This window comes from Denticeps clupeoides, chromosome 6 (genome assembly GCF_900700375.1).
Source record: "Denticeps clupeoides chromosome 6, fDenClu1.1, whole genome shotgun sequence".
In the NCBI taxonomy this organism is placed as follows: domain Eukaryota; kingdom Metazoa; phylum Chordata; class Actinopteri; order Clupeiformes; family Denticipitidae; genus Denticeps; species Denticeps clupeoides.
This window is the reverse complement of record NC_041712.1, coordinates 3,332,718-3,347,570: the sequence shown is the minus strand read 5'-3', so window position 1 is coordinate 3,347,570 and position 14,853 is coordinate 3,332,718. Positions and strand designations below refer to the sequence as shown.

Sequence of the window (14,853 nt, the reverse complement as noted above, 5' to 3'; positions counted from 1 at the left end):
ATGCAAGGTGCAGTGCGAGGTGTGATAACGGCTCTGAAGTTCATTCACCAGCATCACTAGGATTGCTTGTTATGTCTTCTGAACCTCGGAGAGGAGGAACTAACTGCCCACCAAAAACTTTTCAATGTTTTTTTAAAAACAAACCCAAAAAAGGGAGGAGCCAAAAGAGAAGACACCTCTCACAGTTCTTATTCATCACCCTACATTCCAACACACCCAACGCACAGATTATCAATGCTTTATTTGAGAAAGTGACACTGGGACAATTGGTAGTGTGGTTTTGTGTAATAGATGACCAGTGTCAGCTAATCATATGAAACCAGGAAGAATGCATCTCACTTTCAGCCACAGAATATCACACCATCCAGGAAAATACATGCCTACAAGACAAAAGACACCAGATCATGAAAGCTATCTAGGTTTTTCATAGAAGTCCTTGAATCACAGGACTGCAGGACTCATAATAGATTTGTTTATGTGGTCAGAAAATTATGTTGCTATTACTATTGCTATTATTAATATATTTTATGACAGTGTTGATTATCTGCAGAACCCCAGCTACCAACTCTTTCTGTAATAATATCAAAGGTTCTCTGCTTATTTCACTTGTTTTATTACACAAAATGCATTTTTCATTCATCAACACCTCATTGAAGACCAGCTAGATGATAATTATTTACAGTCATTTTTAAAACAATGCATTGAAAATGTCACAGTTTTGTTTAAACATTTTTTAAAAAGTCTGTTGTTCACTCACATAAAAACATTGGAAGGCAAATTGAACAGAAGTATGGATGCTACCAGAGAGTTTCTCAATAGCTGCGCATGTGGCTGAAGCATGGTTGTCCCCACCACACACACATGCAACAGGCAAATGCCGAGGGTCTTCAGAGTCTTGACGTGTGGCGTGGTCAGCCCTCAGCTGGTGGAGGGTGCACTGAAAGCAAGTTTTCAGGCTCCTCCTTGCTGTCCGACGTTATGTAACAGCCAGAGTCTCTGGGGCAGTCGTTGATTTCGACTTTTAGGGTTTTGGATGGTGATGTGGGTTCTTCAACGACTTCATTTTCACTTTTTTGACTGTAATCTGAAAGAGCAAAATAAAAAAAAAACTTTATCTCCTACCAGCTCGGCATGCTGCTGAATCACCTTTCATACACCAATGCCAACATTCTGAATAGAATGACACATACATCATAAATACATATAATGTACATGTATACATAACTGTTATGTATTCAAAGAGGAGTGTGTATAGATCAACACCTAAACCACAGTAACTCACCACCGCAGAGTACATTTCCTGTCAGAGGGTCTACTGTGTCTCAACACAACACTCTTCTTTTTTTAGTTAGCAAATGCGCTGTATTTCATGAAACTGTACGGTAATTAATGACCATTGCCCAAATGAGTGAATCACTCCATGTGAATGAATCGCTTTTCACATTCACTGTTCAAATCACTCACATTCAGCTTCTTGGAGGCACTCTGCAGCAGCCAGCAGCCTGTGTCTCTGCTCTGGATTGGTCACATTTAGCTCAATGAGATGTTGCTCCTTGAGATCTTTCAGGTCCTCTACTGTCTCGTACCCATTGAGCATCAGTGATGATGCAAGATCCTGTAACGAAGTGAGACTGTGGTCAGTAAAATTCGGTTTAGTCACCATTACCCTTAGCAACAATCAGTTCAATCAGCCAACAAGCATCCTGTGTTAGAATGTGGCTGAAGCCTCTGAATAGAATGAAGATGGATGAAGCATGTAGCTGGTGTACCTCTAAATTAAGCCGCTCCAGGAGCTCCTGTAGGGTTTTGGGCCGGGGTCTCTTGCTTCTCCTGTGAGTACGAATTCTGTGCTGAGGCTCTGACTCCTTCTCTACCACAACATCAACATAGATGAACTTGAATGTGCCCACTTTGTTGTTTAACATTCCAGTCCATATGCCCATAGGTGGCTTACGAATTATGTCAATCATGTCCCCAACCTATATTGTATAAAAGAGATATTAGTGTAAATTGCACACTCATATACCATATTTGTTTTTTTAAACTCACACATTGAAAGTTCACTTTACCTTGAGTTTTAAAGACTCTGTGTCATATGGACTTGGAACAAAGTCTGTGTGGACCTTGGCTTTGCCACAAAACTGGCCTGTGTATTGGGTCTCTTCTTCCAGCCTCAGACTGTCTCTGTTACTAGAACCCTCAGAACCACTCGTGACACCACCTGAGTAGAATCATTATAAAAACTAAGGCTCATTTATTTAACTAAATTCATTTCCTTTGTAACGTCAGGATGAACATCAAGGAAGTAAACTTTAATCAATTAGTAAATACATTCCTGTCCTTGACTCCTTACTTTGAGCTCGCAGGACCTTAATAATAGGAAGATGCGAGGATTTTGAACATGACGATTTGCAGGTTTGCAATGGACTTTTTCATAGGCAAGTGAACATTATTAGCTTAGTTGAAACACAACAATGCATGATCTTGTCCCAGACGTCTGAAGTCCTGAGCAGCTATAGCAGTGTGATGTATTCATTTATTTTACCCTCAAGTGTTTAGGTGATGAAAGATTGTACACATTTTAAGTTCCTGGCAGAAGCACACGTTGCTTACTGGAGGAGCTTTGTCCACTGTTCAGGCTGTAAAGGCTCTCCAGCGAGTTGCAGGATCTCATGCTGTCCTTTGTTAAAATGCCACTGACCTCGTCTGCACAGGCCTCACGGTCTCCCTCTGTCATCTCACCCTAGACAGATAACACAAAATAAAATGTCCACTGTATTCTGAGCTTCAGATTCTGTCCAGCACTGGGTTTGGAAATCTCTTTCCTTTAAAAAAAAGCAGACAGCACTTGCTGCACTCTCATGGTCTGGGGAGTGCCTTCAATCTGCTGCTGCCATTAGAGAAATGTATTAAACAGAGAGCAGTCAGGGACGGGGCCTAAGCTGTGACGTGTTTAATTCCACATGTGCCAAAGCAGCTCAGTACCCTAGTTTATGCAAGGGCACGGACCTCCTTAATCCCAGCGAGCTTCCTTGCCATTTATAACTGAGGCATGGCAGGTGTTCATAATCCACAGCAAATGTCACACACACACAAAGTTTCCTGTTGCTAACTATATAGCTTAAACCAGTTTTCACAAAATTTGGTAAAGATGGGGGCTGGCTGCATGGCCTTAAAAGGCCTGGAAAATGATATTTTTAGTAAGTATGCTAGTATGTGGTTCAAACATAAGCAACTGGATTTCCTTTCACTCTGCCATCCACATCTTTATGAAATTCTCTATGTAAGGGACACTACAATGGTTTTGTTACATTTTTATTGTATGATCAGGGAAAATATTTGGTCCAGCTGGTAATGCAGCTAGTCAGGCCTCACAGAAAGTTGTAAACTATGTTGTAAACTGGGCCTGCAACCACTTCTCAACAGTCTTACATTAGCTATAACAATTCAAATTAATTGGAAAATAGTGCTTCGTTTCTACCCCAATGTATAGCGATACAGGCCTGCAACCTGAAGCACAAAACCTATTGACAGCAGTCATTATTCATTTGCAGCATTCAATATTGCTTTATATAAACTGCTGATTACCAGTCGCTTTTGATAAGGCTGTCTGATAAATTCCATAAAAATAAATATTTGATCTGAATATTTGGGCAGCCCCAATCAAAGTCAAAGGAACATACTCCAAGATTCTTGAGAGCCAAACATAATGGACTACAAAGTACATAGAGAACATAGAATGAGTGTATTCATAGTTATGGTCCTATTGAACCACAACTGATTACTTCACTGATGGTGACCTGAAAGCACCTCGTAAATCACTTTGGACAAGATCATCAGCCAAATGCCATATATGTAAATGTGTATGGCCAAGATGCCATGCTATAACACTGCTCACCATTTCCTCTGACAGGGCTTTGGCATATTTCTTTCCCATCCTTTTGCGCATGGTCAATGAGATGGCCTTCATCTTCTTTCCAATGCTTCCTGGCTTGTTGTGATCAACATCAGGTGCCTCGACCTCTGTGGACTATGGCAACAGATGAAAAAAGGCAGCAAATATCAGACTATACACAGTGAGATTAAAGACATACATAGACCATGACTTACCACATTGCCTCCATTCTCATCAGACTTGACTTGGGCTGTATGATGTCTGAAGGAATCAAATTTTCCAAAGCTTGATGACCTCTGAAGAAGATGACATCATAGAATCGATCTTTTATCATGAATATTGAAATGAACTAAATAAGATAATGATGTCTTGTTCATGGCTGTCCTGTGAGAAAGCTTGAAAAACTGATTGAACTTTTCAGTCTATGTGTGTCATATCATTTACAAGAGATATTGCCTTCACAAGCTGCATGATCACAAACTTGACCCTTGACCCTATAATTGCCCTATACAAATTGGGTATAACCTTCAAAGTCAAGACACGAGCAGATCCACATTCTACATCTATCGTTAGATGTACAACATTGTAAAAACATTGTAAAATGTTGAAACAAGACGGTAAACAGGACTTTTTCACATCTTACCTTTGGCTTGTTCTTGGGTGTATCTGAAATGTTTGCCGGTTTTCTATGAAGCATTTTTTAGTTAATTTTGATCAGCTCTAGAGAATTGCCACACATGACCACAGTAATTTCAGCAGCTGTGACAGTTTAGACTTCCTCAAAAGTAGACAGGATGTGGGTGAATTTGCATGTCCTTCATCTTTCATCATCAAGATAAATGTTACAGAAATGAAATGAAACGCCCTAAAATATGTTGAACTAATAAAATAAATATTATGTATATGAGTGTCAAGTAAAAAAAACCAATTCATTAAAATAAAGAAAATCCTTTATACAAATGCATTTCATTGACACGTTTCAAGAATTCAGCGAGTCAAGTGAACAAGGCGAAGCTCTCAGTTTCTGCTCTAATTACATAATGTTCATTACATCACAGCTTCCCTTGAAATAAATGGCAAACTGAAGATTTAGGAGAGCATCAGCACCATTACTCTGGTGCTGACTTTAACAGTTGTAAAATAGCAAATTATTATTATTGTTTTATTTCAAATTTTATTTGTCACATAGACAGTCATACATGGCATGATATGCAGTGAAATGCTTTTGAGACTGCTATTGACTTCAATATTACAAATATTGCACTTTTTTCTGCACTTTTGCTCTAACGAAGCATTTATGATGGACACGATTGACACATCTGCCCCATTTTTTTAATCATGTTTATCATGGTCATCATAGAAATCTTCCCAGGAAAGGGTATTTTAGGAAGGTAAAGATATGACTCCTCTTACTGCTTCTATTGTCAAAGGTGGGGCAGTGGTGGCCTAGCGGGTAAGGAGGCGGACCCCTAATCAAAGGTTGTGGGTTTGAATCCCGAACCACCAAGGTGCCACTGAGGTGCCACTGGGCAAAATACCGTCCCTTTCATTGTAGCCCGACCTCTCACCAAGGGTGATGGTTAAAAGCAGAGGACACATTTCGTTGTGTCACCGTGTGCTGTGCTGCAGTGTTTCACAAATCAGTTTCCATTCTTATCTAATCTAAATCTTATCCAATCTTGAGGTTAAAACTGGCTCTTGAAGAAATGGGTACGTACCATGGGGTCAGAGATATCCAGATCAGTAATGGAGCGAATGATGCGCTGAGGCAGATGTTCTTCCTTGATGTCCAGCTCATGAATCAGACACTCGTACTTGTCCCAGTCTGTGCCACGGGGCAGGGTAAAGTTGAAGTTGTGCATTCGGGTTTCAGCTGTTCTCTGGCAAGTATGGTAATGGCTTTCCCAGGCAAAAGCACTTTCTGTGGTATTCCATCCATGGTGGAACAGTCCAGGACTCCACAGTGTCTCCACATCATCATCATCCACCTCCTTGACTGTTGGTTGTGTGTGCTGCTGATCCTGTGGTGTCTCTTTTCCATACTTCCGCTCAGGCCTTTTTGCCAGACCAATGCACATCACCACTGGATTGGTGTGCTCAAAAACGAAGTCAGCTGAAGGACCTAGATGAAGTTAATGAAAAAAATGTAATTATGAATGAAATGATTTGGCATCTGCCTAACATAAATCCACCTTTAAAATGTGTACAGCTAGACTGCAGTGACCTCAAAAACGTGTAGTTTGAAAAAATAATGTGGTTTTTACATCTAATAATGTTGCAGATGATGCATTTACAAAATAGGCATTTGTCAGGCAAGAATAGATCTCAATGTTCATATCACATCTTACAGATGACAATTTGTCCAGGTCACATCTAAACTGCAGCAACACTCACATCTGCAGGTTAGTATTTAGATGGAAATTTCCATAGCTACACTGGGAGAAACCATGTTTCTATTAAATGCATGGATGATCGAGTGTGTTTCGTTGTATATACAGTTTTTTATTGATTTAGTTTTGGATTGTTGTACTATTTTGGAGACTTTTTTATTAATTTTTTTCCCCAAGGTGGTGGTACTTCTTAATTGGGGTGTAAAGATCATCCCTGGCGTCCAGCATAAGCTGGGCGTGATCACCGGTTACAGGGCACTAAGTGCAGGCCACACCCCCCCTGAATCCCCCACCGTTTAAAGATTATCTGCACCAGGATTCCAGTCTTGTTTGTTTGTCAGCGTCACAGTGTGTGAGTATGTGAAAGTAAAGAGAAAGTGAAGTGTTTGTGAAACACACCACAGCACACGGCTCATACAATGAAAGGTGTCCTCTGCTTTTAACCCATCACCCTTGGTGAGCAGCGGGCAGCCATGACAGGTGCCCAGGGTGCAGTGTGTGCGGGAATGGTGCTTTAATCAGTGATACCTCAGTGTTTGAGCACCCTTCTGATTATGGGTCTACTTTCTTGACCACTAGGCCACCACTGCCACATGTACAGTGTATGGTCAGTGGGCTGGTGTGGCCGTGGTGCTCCATTCTGGCCACCAGGCAGACCCTGTGCACTCCGTGGGGTCTTTGTCTTGTTTCAGTGTTGTCTTTTTTATTTCAGGTGTTGTCGTGTGTGGCCGTTTCCACTTCCCCTTCACCAAAGTAGAATCCTTTGTAATTCAATAAACTGGTTTTTGTACAAAGCACCTGCACCAGGGTCCTCCTCTTCCTTGGTGTTATGACAGAGGGGAGTCTTATCTGGGAGAAGACTGGCAAGCATCTACTAGCCAGGTGTCATCATATATTTGTTAGCCCATCCCCATTTGAATTCTCTACTAACGCATCTTATGGACATTTGAAAGTTTTGTTTGCATGCTAATACTGCACTGTGCTGAAACCAGATTTGACTGCCTCCACCTCAGCCACCCTGTAGCACTTACTAAATTGTGATATTCCTTCTGACATCATTACAAATATGGGCCAATATTTGTATAGCCCAGAATAAATTGATTTACTCCTGAAGGCAGTTTACTCACCACCAGTCTCCACTGCAGCCTTCCCCTCTTCAGAGCCGCTCTGCCTGCCTTTTTTCACCTTCACAAGTTTCTGGATTCGTCTGAGTGTTCTTCGCGATTCCAATGCCTCCTCATTCTGATGAGCAGAGGCATTTCAGTGATCACTGCTGGGCTAGTCAATTTACCTTGGCCATGTGACTGAGATTAAGGTAAGTGTGCAATGTGTAGCCTTCAGCTAAAGTTACACGGACCCTGGAATCGGTCATGCGGGGTTCATGACCTCAGTGTAGGGGACACACGCTGGGGGAGTCTGGTCATAAGCCTGCACAGCTAATCCAACTGGGACATAAGAATCATTCCTAATAAAAGAACCTTTGGTGCATTCTTTGTTCATAAACCCAGGATCTGGAACGCCTCTCCCTCTCCAATGCAGGTCCAGAGGTCAGACTATAGATGAGGGGCATCCTGTCCAGGGGTGAAGCCTGGGCCACAAACTCAAGAGTGCGCAAACCTTTCCACTGAGACCAGATGCCCCCCACAAGTCAGACAGGCTGGTGCTAATTCCTATACTCAGGGCTGTCACAAACTTGGCAAATTAATCAGGACCGAGCCACGATCTCTCATTCATGCAACGAGTGGTGGTTTTTGATATGGACGACATGGGCAGCCCAGGGAGGCCTCGTGGTGGGAGCGGCATCATGGGCATCAGCATTTTTTTTTTTGCACACGTCCATGCTGCCATCATGACATTATGATTGAATTGGCACTAATTGGTTTTTGATTCCCCATTTGCAGGAAGTATGAACAACCTCATTTTACAAGGTGCGTCAGCGGCTTGCTCTCAGAGGGAGGGGGCAGCAGGACATTCTCTGACTGGCTGGAGCAGCATCTAATAACCAGATCAAAAAATAAAACATGGCGCTGAAGTTAGCTCCTTATTCAATTTGCAGGCTGCAATTGTATTGTATAGTTTAGCCAGGAAATCTGCTTCAGAAATAAAGTATGTTTTAAATCTGTATATGGTGAGGATATCTGTGCCCACTCAAAATTCTGAGCTATTAGAAATGGTGGTTACCTGTCTGGCCCAATATTGACATGGGAACTGTGCATTGGATTAATGAATGGCATTTACTTACAGACGAAGAAGAGGTCCACATCCTCTATAAATATTGTTATCTTTGATTGCTACTCACCTTCGCTTCTTCCTAATGCCAAATGCCTCATGCTGACTCCTTTTTGCCCCTCTACTCTTACTGCATTTTAGAATTTTTGCAATGCATGGGGGTGCCACCTAAAATCTTGTCTAGGGCTTAAAATTTGTTAGGGTCAGCACTGTTTCTGTAAAAAGGTCTCATAAAGTCTGCTACAGATTAATTGGAAAGGATTTCATTCTCATTTCTTCTTCTCATTCTGTTTGCCCAGTTATACTAAAAGGCATTGTGACCCTTGAAAAAAATGTACATATGTAGATAGATATGTACATAGATGTATATAGTTATAGCATATGTACATATAATACAACTGAGGGTCTGCCAATCATAAACTAAAAAAATCTATTTTGGTTTACACTGCATAGTAATGTGCAAATGTATAATTTTTTTTATCAAATGTATGTACACACTTCTACAAACTCTTAAAACACTCACTGGAAGCAGCTTTGAAAGCACCCTTTATAAATATGGTCCACGCCCTACTTCACATAGCACTTTCACACTGGTTTCACACACCAATGAATAGTAAAATGGTTTGTCACTGTACTAGTGATAGACACACCCATCATCACAGGCCATCATGACAGGCCTGCTGCACAGAAAGAGATTAAACACCCTGCCATCTGTACTCCATTACAAATAATCATCATTTGCTGAGTGAGATGTGATCTGGCAGCTGTCTTTGCCCACTGTATAAAACATCCTGGCTGACTCTCAGATGCTTCTCCGTCCTTGTGCATTGCTATCTTCTAAATTAGGTGTAACAAATAGTTTTTCTGTTATAAATGGCTGTTTTCTTTTTTAAGTATGAACTGCTCCATAATTAATGATAATCTATAACTTCAGGTCTTTGGCTGAGGCTCTTCTGAGATCACGTGTGATTGTGCTGATGCAAATAAAGGGTGCATGAAGAAACTCACCAAATCCTGTTGTCGGGCATCGCAGCAGTCCCAGTTAGGGTTCCAGGCCTCAAAATTTACCAGCTGTAAGAAAACGTTTAGGTGTCATAGCATCTCCACTACACACTCAGTTTTTAGCTGAGAACATGACATTGACGGATTTCTGATTCACAGTGGAGGGGAGCTCATCTGGATGGACTGCATTAACAAAATGAACAATTTAATCAGCAAAAGATTATATCATGCAAAGGTGGGCCACATTTTCAGACATGTGACTTGATTTGCCTAAAATTTTTGACAGAACAATACAGATAATCAGATATGACTTTGCTTGTCCCAAAGCTTTAATCAAACGTATTCTGTCGGCATGATGGCCAACAATGCGCTTACAGGCCCAGACTGTATGGATGTCTGTTAGTCAGCACTGATCCAGTTAACTACCTGCAGTCTAATCAGCACCTCATATCCTTTACTACAATCATGATTGCTTTTCTGTTGTATTAGTCAAATGAGCATAAGAACATTTCATGTTACATTTAATGCAATGTTTTAAAGTGAAGTGATTGTCATTGTGATGCACAGCAAGCACAGAACATGGTGACACAATGAAATATGTCCTCTGCATTTAACCATCACCTTTAGTGAGCAGTGAGCAGCCATGAAAGGGCCCCAGGGAGTAGTGTGTGGGGACATTGATGCCTTGGCAGTTCAATATTCTTTTGTGTTTGGGTTCAGGATCTATGGGTATGGTGTCTGGGTGCAGAGCAGTTTCATTGTTTCTCTAAACTGACACCAATGTCACAAGCGAAACAAATAATTTCATTAAGACTCTAGATGACAATCACAGGATTTATGGGAACACTGAGAAATATGTTGTTATTTATTTATTTGCAGAGAAGCATGACATTCGTTTCATTTCTACAAATGTGCCTACATGGGTCCAAAGTAGATGAACTGTGTAGCGACTAACACATATTGTGACAAGTGGTATTGTCTAAGGTTATATTTCACAGTCCACAGATCCAAAACGATCATAATAGCCTCAAAATGAATGTTGCATATTGTAAACAGTGTGAGTTGGAATGCAAACTGTCTGTCTTCAACAGCATTGAAGGTGTTGGATTACCTGAACTGGGTGATCTTTCTCTTTTCGCTCTGCGTTCACATTCTGCACTCGGTCCAACCCAGATAATAAGCCAGATGTTTGAAAGTCTTTATCCGATCCTGAAAGTCATAGTCAACTGAATTACATTAGTCTCCAGCAATATCCTAAGAACCTGTTAGTCCTTCCATCTGTGTTTGAAGAATTTTTTTTGTTTTTGGACCATGAAAGTGTGTGAGCTGCTCTACATGAGAGGTATGGTCTCGTTCACCAATCATCTCCACGCCATTATGCCTTTATCAGTAAATCCAGAGTGACTGTAGACAATCTCCCATTCGTCACAGCATAGAGCCCCGGCATGGATTTGTGCCATTTTGTGAGACACACGGAGCACCACGCCAATCAGGGAAACACATTACGACGCTACTGACCTCACGTGAGCACTCACCTTCCTTCTGACTGCTCATGGTATCTGCCAAATCCTTTCTCCTTCTGCATGAATGCCAGCGAGCATGAATGTCATCTGCCGTGTCTGATGAGGGAAGGGGAAGGTTGAAACCATGAAGTTTTGTGTGTGTGTACCTAAATGGTTTCATCTGTGTCTATGTTCATAAATATATCATGTTGTGTCATGTCCGTGTCCATTCATCAATGTTTTACACGCCGCTGTCCCTTTTTCACCATTTCTGTGTGTCGATTATTTGAGTTTAGTAAATCGGCTGTTTGCGTCCTTCCGTTCCCGCCAGCCCTAACCTGTGGAAGCATGTTCTGATATGTTATCATCAAAACCTGCATTAACCAGGTAGCTCCTTCAGTAGCTCTTCTATTGGATCAGACAACATGGATGACTTCCCATGTGCTCCAGTGAGCCTTAACCACCCATGATCCTGATGCCCATTCACTGGTTATGTTTTGTGTTGCATTGTGTTATGCAACAAAATATTATAATACAAAAATTATACTTGCCATTAGCTTCATGGTCAGACGATAATGTAGTTGTGAGTGTATGTGATCTGAAAAACAAAGAGCAGAGAGGATGGTGAAGTGTAATAGTGTTACAGATTTTTGACATGATTTTGTAAGGTTATCATGCATAGAGCACTAATAATATTTTGGCGTAGGAATCTTCAGAATATATTACTCTGTACTTTGTGTTGTAAGCTGAGCGCTAATAAGCAGTGAGAAGGGCTTCATTGGGACAGATTTAAAGTGCAGGCATGTTAAGAGCCTCACCTTAATCCATTATCTTCAGGAGGCTGGCTAAGCTGTGTGTGCTTTCGCTTTTACAAGCGAAAATGTAAAATGCAGGGAAACTTACTTTCTTTTTGACTTTTTTAGACTTGGTGAGTGAGTATTTTCCTAAAATGGTAAAAGAGAAAATGTCATGTTTTTTAGTCAGTAGTTGTAACCACAAAACAAAATGTTATAAACCATTTTGCAATTAAAGTTAGGGTTGTAAATGGTAACGGCATGCCATTATATTTTGATGCACCTATCAAGGGTATCTAATAAGAGCAAATATTATACAGTACACCTGCAAGCAGCACCCATTTAAGATATGTAATATAAAATGGTTCAAAAGGGCAGTGGGCAGGACAAAATTCCCTGGATGGATGAAACCATGAGTGAAACCAAGATATACAAACATATATGAGTGTATAGCAAGCAGTGTGTGTGTGGTATTGTGTTTCAACCTGTGTTGAATTACACCGACTAAAAGTGTTAAAAAATGCCTGGAGTTAACAAAGCAAATAGGTTAGAGACGCCCATTGGATAATTACTGCATGATGATTATGTTTCAGCTGGCAACAAGCTATTTGAACTGGTGCAGTCAGTAGAAAGAAATACAATTATGGCCATGTTTACCAGTGACCGTCCGAACACTTCCACATGAACAATGCAAAGGGAACTCAAGGGATTGGGATTAAACAGCCGTGTAGCCTTAAGAAACCCATTAATTAGTGAAACTAATCTGAAAATGGAATAGGGTTGTATGGCCGGATGAGTCCAGGATGACCAGGTTCCAGAGTGATGGTGCATGCAAAGAAGAGATGAACATGAACGGTTCCTATCGTAATGTTGGGGCCAGTGCTGTGATTAGTCCGGTCGCGGCTCAGCAATGTTATGTCCCTAAACAGTGACGTAAACTGACTACCTGAATATATACTGAATAACCATGTTTTCCATCAGGGATTTTTTTCTTCCCTGATGACAATACCAGGATTCATTTTGAAAGAGTGGTTCGGGGAGCATGAGACATCATTTTCACTCATGCATTGGCCACAACAGGGTCCAGACCTTTGGGATGTGCTGGAGAGTTCTGAAGCCTGCCTCACCTTCCTCAATGTGCACTTCCCCTCATAAACCCAAAGTCTGTTCTATAGGCCAGAATATGAGATTTATGAATGAGAGTTCAGTGCCCAAGCATATACTACTAAGCAGAACATAACAAAATGATCCATAAGTCATTGAAATGACAATTTTCCAAGTGATTGTTCCTGCATGGAAGATTAGTCGGTGACTGTCCAGATTGTGCCCTTTAATGCTTATTAATATTATCTACCTTGCCATTTAAACAGTGAATGGTCACATACATCAGCAGAGGACAAAACACACAAAAAGCTGTTTCAAATCTGCATGTAAAACTTCTGTGCGAAACGCTGCAGCATGAGAAAATGTGGAAAACTCCCACACAATACCTTGAGTTCTGCAAGGGGGATGTTCGGCTCTGACCCACTCCACTTGGTGCGCTCCTGCAAAAATGGTGGGTTGCACGGCCTCCTGGCATAATTTTTTTCATGCAAACCACTAAAGCCTTGTGTTGGTTCATATAAACTGTCCGTTGAACCCTCCTGAACAAAATCCAGACAGGATAAAATTGCATTTAAATGTTTAAAATGTATTTTTAAAGTGAACTGCATCATTATCAGACATTTTGTGACAGAATTATATAATTAAGGGTGTGGTAAATGATCTGTTCCAAATTGTTTAATGGAGCATTAACACTGGCATTAACGCAATGTATGGATCAGTGTGTTAACGTCAGTGTGTGAGGTTAAGAACGTGGGAGGCATAAAAAGGACAAAAACTGGGACATTAGTGTTATCAAGCATGCTTTCAGGGAGCAGAACGCAAAAGCTAATGTATATGAAACTTAGGCCAATTAAGTAAAATCTAATGAAATAGTGGTTTGGACACACCTACTCTTTCATTTATTACATTATAGATCAAAACTGAAGACACAGGACTATGAAATAAAATGTGAGGTTATATAATAATAAAAAAAATGAAGCAAAAAGGTAAAAGGTTGCCAAACATACTTCATTTTCTCCTGATACAAAATATACTAAATAGGTTTATTGCATTGGATTCTTCAAAACGGCTCCATCTTAGTCTCCATAACTAGCACCACCACCACAGTTTGACTGTTAGTTTACAGTCATCACTGGTGCAAGGCTGCTTGTAGTCATCCAGGATGAGTCTGAATAATTTCTTCCATGAAATATGGTCCATGTAATTATTGGATGTTATCAGTGAGCCATCCTGTTGCTTGCATTGTGCTTATATTAGCAGAATGACTGAATCTTAGTTTGCCGTAGGTGGTTACTTATTCCCAAACCATGAATAAGACACGTTCCTCACTACACAATCTGGTGATCAGTGATCTGCTTTAAGAGCCTCTCGGCTGTTTTCACTCATTAATCCTGAACTGTGCTGACCATTGTCCCAGTCCCTTTCAGGCATCTCACATGTTTACATGCTTATGCTTCAAGATAAAAAAAGCATTAAAATAAAAACTCACTGGTGTTGTATATCCAGTATGTTCAATACGAATGATTATCTAGTGCATATACAGGCTCAACATTATTATTTTTAATAATTTAGAAAATGATTTCCAGAAAACATTAAACAATTGCACAGCAGTATGTAATGTAATGTAATGTAATGTAATGAACAGTCCTCATCTCCAAATTTGAACAGCCAGCAAGATTAAGAAGGAAAAGTCAGTCTTACCAGACTGAAGCAAAAGAGATTCATTTTGAGACAAGTCGGGTGGTCCTCAACCTCCAGTTACATACAGCAGAGAGCAACACCAGTGTGACTGCGTGTGTGCATGTAGATACACAAACACAAACCCTCCGTCTGAGTCTTACTCTGCTGGCTGGCTGGCTGGCTGTGGACCCACAGATTAATGCAAGTTGAAAATCCCTCCCATAATCCAATAGATGCAGGGAGCCATTATTCACCAC

At 40.8% G+C, this 14,853-nt stretch overlaps 1 protein-coding gene across 3 annotated transcripts; it reads right to left on the bottom strand.

Moving 5' to 3' along the window:
* Positions 1-597: 597 nt before the first annotated feature.
* samsn1b (SAM domain, SH3 domain and nuclear localisation signals 1b) lies at positions 598-14,774 on the bottom strand. 3 transcript variants are annotated; one of them, XM_028982336.1, is made up of 16 exons: positions 14,618-14,774; positions 13,303-13,455; positions 11,922-11,962; positions 11,570-11,616; positions 11,052-11,135; positions 10,628-10,725; positions 9,523-9,585; positions 7,413-7,527; positions 5,614-6,017; positions 4,111-4,191; positions 3,899-4,030; positions 2,614-2,743; positions 2,070-2,221; positions 1,770-1,979; positions 1,465-1,615; positions 598-1,084 (listed from the first exon to the last, which is right to left on the bottom strand). In XM_028982336.1, the coding sequence occupies exons 1-16, from the start codon at positions 14,639-14,641 to the stop codon at positions 912-914; spliced, it is 2,058 nt and encodes a 685-aa protein (XP_028838169.1). In that variant the 5' UTR covers positions 14,642-14,774; the 3' UTR covers positions 598-911. The 3 variants fall into 3 exon arrangements, with proteins under 3 accessions (XP_028838169.1, XP_028838170.1, XP_028838171.1); XM_028982337.1 differs by lacking the exons at positions 7,413-7,527; positions 11,570-11,616; positions 11,922-11,962; positions 13,303-13,455; positions 14,618-14,774 and having other exon boundaries at positions 10,628-11,110; XM_028982338.1 differs by lacking the exons at positions 5,614-6,017; positions 7,413-7,527; positions 9,523-9,585; ... (4 more) ...; positions 13,303-13,455; positions 14,618-14,774 and adding an exon at positions 4,539-5,604.
* Between the last annotated feature and the right edge of the window lie 79 nt (positions 14,775-14,853).

Excerpts from the sequence above, each read along its gene's own strand:
- samsn1b (XM_028982336.1), bottom strand. The coding sequence starts at position 14,641 with ATGAATCTCTTTTGCTTCAGTCTG. Across the intron at positions 2,744-3,898 it reads AAGCCCTGTCAGAGGAAATG|GGTGAGATGACAGAGGGAGA; the intron begins GTGAGCAGTGTT and ends TTATCTGTCTAG. Across the intron at positions 1,616-1,769 it reads TGGAGCGGCTTAATTTAGAG|GATCTTGCATCATCACTGAT; the intron begins GTACACCAGCTA and ends ACTTCGTTACAG.